At 37.2% G+C, this 14,255-nt stretch overlaps 1 protein-coding gene across 12 annotated transcripts in view; it reads left to right on the top strand.

The window, feature by feature from the left end:
• The window catches only part of LOC112402729 (zinc finger protein 300), a 91,825-nt gene that overhangs the window by 53,420 nt on the left and 24,150 nt on the right, over positions 1-14,255 (top strand). For 9 of the 12 annotated variants that reach the window (XM_024749862.1, XM_024749919.1, XM_024749912.1 and 6 more), the window contains 2 exons: positions 822-3,618; positions 9,355-9,521. In XM_024749862.1, coding sequence (XP_024605630.1) covers positions 822-2,374 — 1,553 coding nt within the window. In that variant the 3' untranslated portion in view covers positions 2,375-3,618; positions 9,355-9,521. The remainder of the gene's footprint in view (positions 1-821; positions 3,619-9,354; positions 9,522-14,255) is intronic. The other 3 variants (XM_024749852.1, XM_024749843.1, XM_024749928.1) reach the window with 3 other exon arrangements.

The following is a 14,255-nucleotide window of genomic DNA, read 5'->3' as shown; positions in this document are numbered from 1 at the left end:
TACAGAATTAAATGTCAAATACTGCTACTGTTTTTAAAAGTTCAGAGAAAATTAGAGTCTAAAGAAACGAAACAGAATTTGAAAAAGCATTTTTCAGAGCATGCAGCTGTAGCTGCTTTGAAAGATATATTGAGTATTGATGATGCTGAGAGAGGGAGGTGAAGACAAACTGTTGATGGGGGGTGGGCATGAAGAGTATATGAACAAAACCTTGAAGTTAGGGAAATATGGCTTTTCTGGGAGAACTTTGCTAGTTTTATTTGATAATGTAGAGAAAGAATTTATGGGGAACTGTGGAATTCAAGCTTGGATTCTTGGTGTGAATCTGATACTGAATCCACAGCAGGATTTTGGGTTTTTCTATTGTTTGTATTAGTCGTTATTTAAGAAAGTAGACTGAGGAGAGTTAAAGTATTTTGAATACAGAAGAGACCTTGTTTCTTTGGCTAGTGGTGGCAGGATAATACTAGTCAAGTATATATAGCAAATTATAAAATAAACGCATTTGAAAGGTGAAAAGCTTTTCCCTTCAGAAAGCAGGAGAAATGGGAAGACTCTAGAAGAGTAATCCAAGATTAGAGTGATAATAACTCAGATAGTTTTCTATCTCCTTTAGGTATAGTTTTCCCATAAATATTTCGCTTTAACATCCTTGTCTAACCATTTCCCTCATCATACTATTTGCTGTCTGTCTTATGAAATGGCCTGTCTCATCCCAGTTTTGAGTTCATCACCTTCATTGAATCAGTCATTTTTTATACTCCTCTGCATTCTGTTAATTATTCTTTATGACTGTTTTATTTTATCTTTCTTTCCTTTAGACAGGAAAAGTAACCTTGACAACACCCAATCATGTATTTTGGGGTCTGTTTCCTTCCATAATAAGATACTGAAAGGAGTCACAAAGGATGGTTCATTTTACTCCATATTAAAAGTCTGTCAAGGTGATGGCCACCTACAGAGATGTCAGAAAAACAGACTTTTCAGGCAAGTAACAGTCATCAACAACAAAACAATGACTGTGGAGTCAGACCACAAATATAATGCATTGGGCAAAATATTTCAAGAATGCATAGGGTCAGATACTTCAAGACAAAGACCCCATAACTGTGATGCATTTAAAAATGACTTGAAATCTAGTATTGACCTACCTAGTTGTAATAAGAGCAATTCAGGAAAAAACCCTGATGAGAGTTTTGGATGTGGAAAATCATCCATCCATGGTGTGTCCAATCCTGATCTTGAGAAAATTCACAATCGAGTAATTCCCTGTGATGATAATGAGTGTGGAAACATTTTCAGCAAGAAACAATCCCTTATTCAGTATCAGAATGTTGAAACTAAGGAGAAAACCTGTGTATGTATTACATGTGGAAAAGCCTTTGCTAAGAAGTCACAGCTCATTGTACATCAACGAATTCATACTGGGAAGAAACCATACAATTGTGGTGCATGTGGGAAAGCTTTCAGTGAGAAGTTTCACCTTATTGTACATCAAAGAATTCATACTGGGGAGAAACCTTATGAATGTTCTGAATGTGGAAAAGCCTTCTCTCAAAAATCATCCCTCATTATACATCAAAGAGTTCATACTGGGGAAAAACCATATGAATGTAGTGACTGTGGGAAAGCCTTCTCCCAGAAATCACCCCTCATTATACATCAGAGAATTCACACTGGAGAGAAACCTTATGAATGTAGAGAGTGTGGTAAGGCCTTCTCCCAGAAGTCACAGCTGATTATACATCATAGAGCTCATACTGGGGAGAAGCCCTATGAGTGTACTGAATGTGGAAAAGCCTTCTGTGAGAAGTCCCACCTCATCATACATAAAAGGATTCACACTGGAGAGAAACCCTACAAATGTGCTCAATGTGAGGAAGCCTTCAGCAGGAAGACAGAACTCATTACACACCAGTTAATTCATACTGGGGAGAAACCTTACGAATGTACTGCATGTGGGAAGACCTTCTCCCGGAAGTCACAGCTCATTATACATCAGAGAACGCATACTGGAGAAAAGCCCTATAAATGCAGTGAATGTGGAAAAGCCTTCTGTCAGCAGTCACATCTCATTGGACATCAGAGGATTCACACAGGAGAAAAACCTTACGTTTGTACTGAATGTGGGAAAGCCTTCTCTCAAAAGTCTCACCTCCCAGGGCATCAGCGGATTCATACAGGAGAGAAACCTTATATATGTGCTGAATGTGGAAAGGCATTTTCTCAGAAGTCAGACCTTGTTTTACATCAGAGAATTCATACAGGGGAAAGACCTTATCAGTGTGCTGTATGTGGGAAAGCCTTCATCCAGAAATCACAACTCACTGTACATCAGAGAATTCACAGCAGTGGTAAAATCATAATAAACTAAAAACACAGACAAGCTTTCAGTATTAGCTCAAGCCTTAATAAACAACAGAAACGTGATTAATTTGATAAATTTGTGGACAACATCTTTATAGAGAAAATTTTACAGGAGAATTCGTGTCTGTAGTGTGGTGATACCTAACTCAGCAAAGATGATGGGAAATAATTACATAAATGAAGGACATTTCACCATGGCATGTAAAGCTTTTAAAGTCATGAACTGAGTGGTCAGTAGAACAAATTATGTATATAAAATATTGTCAAATTACATATTCCTTATTATACCATAACAATAAACACATTGTGAAATTGCTAATATTAGCTTGCCATTATTTTGGCCATGTACAGTAATCCCCTATAAAGGACATGAAAAAAACTTGAGTTAAAAAAATCAATTCCTAGAAACTGTATTAATAAGGAGGGGCTTGGGAGTTCCCTGGTGGTAGGACTTGGTGCTTTCACTGCTGTGACCCAGGTTCAATCCCTGGTCAGGGAACTAAGATCCTGCAAGCTGTGCAGAGCAGCCAAAAAAAAAAAGGGGGGGGGGTTGCTTAACATGATCCCTAAATATACATGTAAAATTCTTATACAAAGATGGAAAGATAGGTTGATCAGATTCAGTAAAGGTGATAATTATACATTTTCCCATCTCAAGCATATAAGTTGATCTGTATCTCTGGAAGGACCCTGGACCTTGAAATTGTTGCTTCTTGACCAAATCTCCTCTTTACTCTCCCTTACTGGGAATTTGGTATAGTGGAAAGACTTTGGTACTGAACCAGATGGTTTGGGTTTTAATCCTGGCTCAACTACTCAAAAGATTGTGTGACTTCAGGGAAGCCTACTTTACCCATCTGAATATTTTTTTTTATTCGTAAATAAATGTACAGTGTAGAGCACACTTTCAGTTAATATTAGTTCTTTTCATCTTTCTATTGTCCTATAACAGGATGCTAAGAGTAATATGATACATCTGAACTTGCTTTGCAGTCCGGATACTCTGCTTATGTGCCCCATTCCTATGACTGATTGATTTAACTGTCTTTGGCCATGGTAGTCTTGATTCCTGGTATGTTAAAGTGAGATTTTATTATACTTTTATTATTTTTTACATACCTTTATATAAGCCGTTGTGTTTGCACATAAAGACCCTGTCTAATGTCACTTTAGTTCCTTTATGACCCCTGTCCTGCAGCTGCAGCTGTTCTCCCCGGAACTGAGGACACTTAACAAAGGAAAACTCTTGGGGTAAGAATTCATGCCTGCCATAGATTTGAGAACTTAATACCTCTAAAATTTCTCCTGCCCTCCTTCCTGTGGTCCCACATATTCCTGCATGAGCGACTTAAAATGAGAACTCCTGCTGGAGCTGCTCTGCAGGAGAGCATACCTGGCAAGGATGAGGGTGTCTATATGGTAAAACATGGTTTACCCATGTTCACATTGTTCTTCCCTTAGTTCCTACTTGATTCCTTCACATTTCATGCCCACCTTATCCCCTTCCTGCATGGCTGAACTATCTATTATGAAACTGGGTGAGAATCTCTGCAGGGGAGAGGGCATACCTGATGGAGAGGGATGTGGGAATCTGTGTGGGCAAATTTCTGGTCTCATTATTAACACTGAGTTGATAGCACTGTCATCAGATATAACTGGCCATTCAGATCTGGGATAGAAGGCCTAAGAGTATACACCTCATGGGTTGAGCTACTCTGAGGGTTCCTCATAGAAGATGTCCTAACTGGCTCTTATGGAGACATGAGAAGGCCAAGGGATCATATTGGGAATATAGAGAAATTTAGTGAAGAGGGGGTTTTATATAGTGACAGGTATGGACCTTATATAGGTTTAACAAAGATTCACAGTTCCCACCTCATAGACTTCCCATTTGATCCTTCCACTGTTACAGCTCCTACGCAGCCTCATTGATCTGATAATGTGTTTCTATAAAAATCTCATTTCAGATTTAACACCTCCTGGTTTAACATTTCACCAGCTTTTTTTTTTCCAGCTTTTTACTAGAGGAGCTAGCCAGTGCAATGAGGCAAGAAAAAGAAGCACTAGGCATATTCAGATTCTAAAGATACTTAAAAGTTATTGAAAAGATTTGAATACAAGTAAATTAAAAAGAAAAAAGCCAATTCTACAATATCTATTCCAGAAAAGAGAAGAGGAAGGATCCCTGACATATTTTATGAGTCTACCATTATCCTGATGCTAAAGCCAGACAGACATTACAAGAAAAAAAAAATTAGTGACCAGTATTTCTCCTGAACATAGCCACAACCATCCTTAACAGACTATTTGCAAATCAAGTCTAGAAATATTTTGAAAAAAAAAGTACATCATGGCTAAATAGAGTTTAATTCAAGAATGCAAGTTTGGTCCAATGTACAAAAAAATTTTGGTATAATTCAACATACCAATAGCCTAAAAAGAATAACTATATGGTCATTTCTATAGATGGGGGAAAATTATTTGACAAAAATTCCACATCAATTTAGAATAAAAACTCAGCAACTAGGAATAAAGGGCAGCTCCCTCAAATTGTTGAAGGACATCTATAGAACATCTAGTTAGCATATTTAATGGTGAAAGACTAAATGTGTGCCCCAAGATTGGGAAATGTTAAAGATGTCTGTTCTGCTCTTCCTAGTGAATATTGTACTGGTGATCTTAGCCAGTGCAGTAGGGAAAACAAAATAAGGTGGGGGGTGGGGTGGAGTGGGGGGGTGTGGAGCATACAGTCAGGAAAGAAAAATAAAATTGTCTTTATTTGCAGATAACACGGTCTTCTACACAGAAGATTTCAAAGACTACAAAAAAATCTACTAGACCTGATAAATGGGTTTCACAAAATATCTTAAAAAATGAGATATACTGTATTTACAGATAGAAAGATTCAATATTGACTGTTAAGATATCAGTTTTCCTCAAATTGATCTATATATTTATTGCAATCACCCACAAAAAATCTCAGCAGACATTTGTGTAGAATTCGACAATCTGATTCAAAAATGTACATGGAAATGCAAAAGACCTAGAATAAACAAGACATCTTTGGAAAGAAAGAAGAAGACTCATATTACCTGATTTCAAGGCTTATTATAAAGCTAGAGTAATCAAGTATATAGTATTGGCATAAGAATAGACAGGTCAATGAAACAATATAGTCTAGAAGTCAAACCACACATATGAATAACAGACTCTTAGCAAGGTTGTCAAGGTAACTCAATGGACAGAAGGTAGTCTTCAACAAACAATGCTGGAACATTTGGAAATCCATATGCAAAAACAAAGCAATACAAAAAACTCTTGATTCCTAGCTCATACTCAGACTATATCTAAAAATCAACGTGAAAAAGGTCATGTGCATAAATGTAAACGTGGAAACTAAAGTTCTAGAAGAAAACAGAAAGTAATTGTGACTTTCATTATGCAAAGATTTTTCAAAGACAAAAACCCCACAAAACATGACATTAAAAGCTGATAGAGTTCATTATAATAACATCTATTCTTCTAAATACAGTGTTAAGAAAATGCCTAGTTATACTACCCCAGTCATTAAGTTTAGACCACCTTCAGTGGACTTGGAAAGGGATCAGAACATACTGTTTTAAATTGTGAGTCTATACTGTTCCATTCATACTTTTCATAAAATCCTTAATATTTTACTAGTATTTCATCTTACACTGAAAATAATGTTCCCCAACCACATTAGCAGAATTACTAAATTATTTTGCTTATAGTATGCTTAAACAAACTTCAAATTTTCAACACTAATATTACTAAAACAGTAAAAACAATAGATGAACAAAGTCTGTTCTTATGTTGATTCCTTAGCTTTAATATTTTTCCATTTCAATGGCTATGAAAATTCAACCAAATTAAAAATAGTTACATTAATAAGCTAAAAATGCCAACAGGATAAATATTCAAGGAGATATAGTCAGAAGATCTGTGAAAGCTCAACTTCCCCTTCTTTTATATATTTATTTATTGGAGTATAATTGCTTTACAGTGTTGTGTTAGTTTCTGCTGTACAACAAAGTGAATCAGCTATATGTATACATATATCCCTATATCCCCTCCCTCTTGAGCTTCCCTCCCACCCTCCCTATCCCACCCCTCTAGGTTGTCACAAAGCAACAAGTTGATCTCCCTGTACTATGCAGCAGCTTCCCACTAGTCATCCAGTTTACATTTGGTAGTGTATATATGTCAATGCTACTCTCTTGCTTCGTCCCAGCTTCCCCTTCCTCCCCTGTGTCCTCAAGTCCATGCTCTACGTCTGCATCTTTATTCCTGCCCTGCCACTAGGTTCATCGGTACCGGTTTTGTTTTGTTTTTCTTAGATTCCATATATGTGTGTTAGCATACGGTATTTGTTTTTCTCTTTCTGACTTACTTCACTCTGTATGACAGACTCTAGGTCCATCCACCTCATTACAAGTAACTCAGTTTCATTCCGTTTTATGGCTGAGTAATATTCCATTGTATATATGTATCACATCTTCGTCATCCATTCATTTGTTGATGTACATTTAGGTTGCTTCCATGTCCTGGCTACTGTAAATAGTGCTGCAGTGAACATTGTGGTACATGTCTCTTTGAATTATGGTTTTCTCTGGGTATATGCCCAGTAGTGGGATCATATGGTAGTTCTATTTTTAGTTTTTTAAGGAACCTCCATACTGTTTTCCATAGTGGCTGTATCAATTTACATTCCCACCAACAGTGCAGGAGGGTTCCCTTGTCTCCACACCCTCTCCAACATTTATTGTTTCTAGATTTCTTGATGATGGCCATTCTGACCAGTGTGAGGTGATACCTCATTATGGTTTTGATGTTCATTTCTCTAATGATTAGTGATGTTGAGCATCTTTTCATGTGTTTGTTGGTAATCTGTATATCTACTTTGGAGAAGTGTCTATTTAGGTCTTCCACCCATTTTTGGATTGGGTTGTTTGTTTTTTTGATATTGAGCTGCATGACCTGCTTGTATATTTTGGAGAGTAATCCTTTGTCAGTTGCTTCATTTGCAAATATTTTCTCCCATTCTGAGGGTTGTCTTTTTGTCTTGTTTATGGTTTCCTTTGCTGTGCAACAGCTTAAGATCCCACATGCCTCATGGCCAAAAAACCAAAAAACATAAAACAGAAGCAATATTGTAACGAATTCAATAAAAGACTTTAAAAAAAAAAAAAAAGACTTTAAAATTGGCCATTAAAAAAAACTTTAAAAAAAATGATCAACGTGAGAAAATACATCAAGGGTTCATCTGCAAAGGTGACTTAGAAAGAGAATTTTGTGGGTAGAAAAAAGAGGAAGTTAAGGATTCTACATTTTAATGGCTTGTGCTCTAACTGGACTGCAGAGATTTTGATACATTTCTGCGATAGAGAAATACTGTATTTCTGACTTGGTGAGGAGACTGAAAATTTACAAAATTCTCTAGGAAATCATTGTTACTGTCCAGGAGCTAGTTTTGCAAATCTGGAGCTGTGGGGGATCTCAGGTAATCCTTGAGATGGTTATCTGAGGTCATTTCCAGTCTCCTAATGGACTGCACTTCTTTCTCACCACGAGGAGCTTCATCATCTTGTTGGTAATAGGCAGCACACCCATCATGGCCTATCTCTTTACCAATGCATGCTATTGTCATCACACCCTCCTCTCAGAATCTTTTCACCAGACCGAATAAGAGAGCATCTTTATAGAAAGGCTGATATCAATATTTTAAAACCAGAAAGCTGCTTTGAAAGTCAGCACACACTTTCCATTGTCAAAAGAAAACAAACATACAAACAAACAAAAATTGTCTTTAATTCCTTTCCTTTATTCCTAAAAGAAAATCAAGATACCAAAAATAAAGCAAAACAGAAACAAAGAGTAACTTAGTTTCCATTCATCAGAAATTATAATTCAAACCCAAATATTCTGATGCCAGAATCTACACTCTTGACCACTGTGTTATGCTGCCCCTTTTGCCTCACTCTCCATTGTAGACTGTGTTTTGAACTAGTTCATGATTTGTGATGCCTGCGCAAAGGTGCTCCTTCTGTTTATTTATTTATTTATTTTTAAGTGGTTCTTGTTTATGTGTTTAATCTTTTTCTTTTGCAATAAACCATACTCACTTATTATTAAAATTCTTTAAAGGATTTAGAATCTCTGGTTTTGAAAACTTCTACAGCATTGCAAAGCAAATCCCCACAAACTTAGATACAGGAATTAAAGATTGTTAGTCAACAAAAAAGAACATTATTCTCACATGAAGCTTCGGATAACTAGCCATTAACAAGGCAGACAATTTTAAAATCATTTTTCCCTTGTAACTGAATATTTTATAATATGTAAACAAATGTTTGAATTGTATATAAATCTTGAAGCCAGTTTTTGTTTTTTTATATGACCTCTGCAAGTTACAGGAAATGTTTGAGAAAACAATAAAATGCCATTGTGTATATTTACATTGAAAATTAAATTCAGACTTACATGATGTGTATAAAAAGTTAAATCTTTTCTAAAAAATTGTTCTATAAGAATCATCAGCTCTAGATGATTTATTCCAATGTTGTCAGTCCATAAAATACTATTAATAGCTCCAGTAACAGCTGCATCAACAGCAAAATTCTTCTTAAAATGCTCCTTCTATTTAGCCAAGATTTATTATTAAAAAAAAACTCCTTTAAAAATCACTATTTTAATTGATTTAAAGATTTAATCTTAATTCTTAAGTTTTGGTGTTCAGAGCGGACCTCTCCTAGGCCCTGGAAATGAGATAGCTTGTTGATAAACATGGAAATCAAGTAGGATTTTTAAAAGAGCTCAGAGAATTGGTATCTGAAGAACATTGGGGAAGCCATTGATACTACACATTCAGTGAACTCCCTAAGCTCTGGCCCTCTAAGATTGAAGCATCTAGAAATATAGTCCCTTAGGAGGTGTGTACTGATTGATGATACTCTCTCTTTGTTGCAGGTGGTACCAACAGACACTGGCTCCAGATTTTGTTGAGATGATCAAGAGGAAATCTAATCTAATGCCTCATATTGCTTTGGGATTCCTTATCTAAGGAGATCCTTGGAGAGCTCCCAGGTATAGCTGTCTGAAGAGTGTCACATCATCCACAATTATACCTGCCAGAGGTAGGTCAAGCCAATCTTTGGAGGAGCCACGTGGTCATATAATGGCAAAACATGACCATGAACATATTGTAAGGCTCTTATACTATATATGAAGTTGTATATTACTTGTAGGTAGATTGGGGTAAGCTAAAGGTATATAGTACAAATGCTAAATAAACCACTAAAACAACAACACAGTTATAGCTAATAATCCAAAACAGGTTAAAAAGGAGTCAAAACAAACATTCAGTTGATCCAACAGAAGGCAGAAAAAAGAAAAAGAACAGATAGGACAAATAGAAAATAAAATGGAGATGATAGACTTAATCTAACAATGTAAATTACCACATTACATATAAGTCCAAACACACCAATTAAAGGAAGAGGTTGTCGTATTGGCTAAAACAGCACAGCCCAACTATGTACTGCCTACAAAAAGCATGCTTTAAATATAAAGACACAAATAGGCTGTTTTTTTCCTGTACAAATGTTTGTTTTAAAATTTTTATTTTATATTGGACTATAGTTGATTTACAATGTTGTGTTAATTTCAGGTGTACAGCAAAGTGATTCTTTTATACATATATCTATCCTTTTTCAAATTCTTTTCCCCTTTAGGTTATTACAGAATATTGAGCAGAGTTCCCTGTGCTATACAGTAGGTTCTTGTTGGTTATCTATTTTAAATACAGTTGTGTATATATGTTAATCCCAAACTCTCAATTTATTCCTCCCCACCCTCTCTCCCCTTTGGTAACCATAGGTTTCTTTTCTAAGCCTGTGAGTTTCTTTTTGTTTTGTAAATAAGTTCATTTGTATCTTTTTTTAGATTCCACATATAAGTGATATCATATGTTATTTGCCTTTCTCTGTCTGACATACTTCACCTAGTATGATAATCTCCAGGTCCATCCATGTTGCTGAAAATGGCATTATTTCATTCTTTTTAATGACTGAGTAATATTCCATTGTATATATGTACCACATCTTCTTTATCCGTTCATCTATCGATGGACATTAGGTTACTTCCATGTCTTGGCTATTGTAAACAGTGCTGCAATGAACATTGGGGTGCATGTATCCTTTTGAACCATGGTTTTCTCCAGATATATGCCCAGGAGTGGGATTGCTGGATCATATGGTAGCTCTATTTTTAGTTTTTTAAGGAAGCTCCATACTGTTCTCCAGAGTGACTGTATCAATTTACATTCCCACCAACAGTGCAAGAGTGTTCCCTTTTCTCCATACCTTCTCCAGCATTTATTATTTGTAGACTTTTTGATGGTGGCCATTCTGAACGGTGTGAGGTGATATCTCATTGTAGTTTTGAATTGCATTTCTCTAATAATTAGCAACATTGAGCGTTGTTTCATGTGCTTTTTGGCCATCTGTATTTCTTCTTTGGAGAAATGTGTATTTAGGTCTTCTGCCCATTTTTTGATTGGGTTGTTTGTTTTTTTTGATATTGAGCCGAATGAGCACTTTGTAAATTTTGGAGATTAATCCCTTGTTGGTCCCATCATTTGCAAGTATTTTCTCCCATTATGTGGGTTGTCTCTTTGTTTTGTTTATGGTTTCCTTTGCTGTCCAAAAGCTTTTGAGTTTAATTAGGTCCCATTTGTTTATTTTTGTTTTTATTTCAATTACTCTAAGAGATGGATTGAAAAAGATACTCCTCTGATTTATATCAGAGAGTGTTCTGCCTGTGTTTTCCTCTAAGAGTTTTATAGTATCCCGTCTTAAATTTAGATCTTTAATCCATTTGACTCCATTTCTGTGTACAGTGTTAGAGAATGTTCTAATTTCATTCTTTTACAAGTAGCTGTCCAGTTTTCCCAGCACCATTTATTGAAGAGACTGTCATTTCTCCATTGTCTATTCTGCCTCCTTTGTCATAGATTAATTGGCAGTAGGTGCGTGGACTTATTTTGGGGGTTTCTATCCTGTTCCATTGGTCTATATTTCTATTTTTGTGCCAGTACCATACTATTTTAATAACTATAGCTTTGTAGTAGAGTCTGAAGTCAGGGAGCCTGATTCCTCCAGCTCCATTTTTCTTTCTCAAGATTGCTTTGGCTATTTGGGGTCTTTTGTGTCTCCATACAAATTAAAACTTTTTTTGTTCTACTGTGAAAAATGCCATTGGTAATTTGATAGGGATTGCATTGAATCTGTAGACTGCCTTGGGTAGTATAGTCATTTTAACAATATTGATTCTTCCAATTCAGGAACATGGTATATCTTTCCATCTGTTTGTGTCATCTTCAATTTATTTCATCAGTGTCTTATAGTTTTTGGAGTACAGGTCTTCTGCCTCCTTTGGTATGTCTTTTATCCCTAGGTATTTTCTGCGCTGGGTCTGCATTGCTGCAGTTGGGCTTTCTCTAGTTGCAGGGAGCGGGGGCTACTCTTTGTTGCGGTGTGGGGGGCTTCTCATTGTGGTGGCTTCTTTTGTTGTGGAGTGCGGGCTTCAGTAGTTGTGGCACGTGGGCTCAGTAGCTGTGGCTTGTGGACTCTAGAGCACAGGCTCAGTAGTTGTGGCGCACAGGCTTAGTTGCTCCGCAGCATGTGGGATCTTCCTGGACCAGGGCTCAAACCTGTGTCCCCTGCATTGGCAGGCGGATTCTTAACCACTGCGCCACCACGGAACCCACTGTTACCTTTTTGTTTCACTATTTTGAAGTGGGCATTATGCACAACTATTACCAGTCTTATTTATGTGCCTATTGATGTGGCAATACGTAGTCTTTGTGCATGCTGCTAGACACTACTTTTCCAAGTGAAACTCTGTTGTGTAATTTTTACATTTATAATTTTAATGTGATGATCACATTAAGGATTATATTAAGATGTAAATTTAGAACCTAATAAAATGAAGCATTTAGAAATTTGATGTTCTACACTTAACCTAGAGAGAGAAAAATGCTTATTTCCTTGTGAAAAATCTAAATTCCATCCTAACCTTCTGTGGTACATTAACTCCATGCTCTGAGGCACACTCTGTGGTGTCTAAGACACTCATAAACAGGTCAGGGTGTGTGTGTGTGTCTGTGTCTGTGTGTGTGTCTGTATGCACATGCATGTGTTGTTTGGTGGGGTAGGGTGTGTCATGATTAGTGACGATGAAAACGTTCCAATTCTTTCCCACTAGCTGGGTTATTTTTCCTCCCTTCCCACTCATTCCCCAGCCTTTCCCCACTCTTGTCCTTATTCTTCTGTAGATGCTGTATGACTGCCCCATGAATCTTCCCATCACTGAAGGCTGTATGATCCCTTTGCCCTGCAATGACATCATCAAGTCAAGCATTGTAGAATGGGGCTTCCTTCCATAAGATATCTACTCAGCAGGGAGAATTCATAGAGTTTAAAGGTTTTTTTGAGACCAATGAATCCCATAGACTCAGGCAATCCTTAATTTGTTCCTTGGTCTTGCCATACCTGTCTGATGATCCATCTTAGCATAACTCTCAAACAACTGACACCTTCAAGCTCATCCAGTTCTGTGTACACTAGATGGGCCTAGTTTCTCTAGTTTCCATTTTCTGGAAAACAGTGTCATTTCCATACACTTTCAGAGTGGGGCTATCTTCTGCAGGATGGGTGATCGTGATTCAGGACATGCATCAATTTTTATGTCTCTCAGTTTGAATTCAGCTCACTTCCACTGGCTGGAGAGTGAGCTGAGTGCTACCTGGAGATGTGAGGAGATTTCTTTCCCAAGCCTGATAAAACTATGTTCTCCTTCAATCATCAGGTTTGCTAAGACCTTAACCCTCCTCTACTTTCCTCCTGTCTCCCACTTACTATAAAACAGCCAGGCATTCTGTGTTTCCTGCTGCTCCAGAGCCTTTTGCATGGAGAGAGGAAAGGAGAGTTAGTGGTCCATTGTACATTTTAAGGAAGATATGAGAAGTGGAGAGCAATTCTTATTCTCCCAGCCTACATCAGGAATGTAAGGGGGTCTGGAGGGCAGGTAGAAGCTATTCTACACCAAAATATTCGGGGTCACGGAGAATTCTTCCTTACCTTTCTAAACTTAGGACTCTCAAACTCCAGTTCCATTTTGGGGACATGAGAAGTTTGTTGCTTACTATTCCTGGAGGTTCAGTGGAAAATTCTGGCCCTTTGATGCCTGTGTAACCCCAACCATTCCAACCATGGCAGTATACAGTTCAAAATAATGATGGAACATGGGGAGGGCTAAGTCCAGCTCCTGGGCATGGTATTTATGGGTTTTATCATTTTTCAAAGCTTCTGAATATATTTTTTTGGTTTTATAAGGGCGTATTATAATAAGTATTAAGCAGGATATCTTCAGAGAGATAAATGGAGCAACTTGAGATGGCAGTAGGTGCCATGCCACCATCACTGGCCCTTCCTAACCCTCATCAGCTTTAAGAAGTCAAAGCCAGCTCTCAATAAGAGATAAAACTGGCCTCTTTTTTTCTCCAAGCTCTAGATCTTCGGATACTCTAAACTTCTCACAAGTGCAGCAGAGACAAAGGACATTATTCTCCTTTTAGAAGAAACAAATATATTTGAGATCATGAGAAACTGAGCACATCCTCTTCAGTAATGAGAAAGCCAGTTAATTTTCTCTAATTGTATGGAAACATTTGAGAGAAGTCTTGCTGGCAACAGGGAGGGAATAGAGGAGGAGTTTATGATTGACCAGAAGAAACACCCACCCCCAGAGACAGATCCTGGGGCAGGTATGAGGATTGTCTGTTAGACCTGGCATCCTTGGTCCAGGCT

The sequence above is a fragment of the Neophocaena asiaeorientalis genome, unplaced genomic scaffold (assembly GCF_003031525.2).
Source record: "Neophocaena asiaeorientalis asiaeorientalis breed wild unplaced genomic scaffold, Neophocaena_asiaeorientalis_V1.1 scaffold548, whole genome shotgun sequence".
Taxonomy (NCBI): Eukaryota; Metazoa; Chordata; class Mammalia; order Artiodactyla; family Phocoenidae; genus Neophocaena; species Neophocaena asiaeorientalis.
The sequence above is the reverse complement of the archived record's forward strand: the minus strand, read 5'-3'. Positions and strand labels throughout refer to the sequence as shown.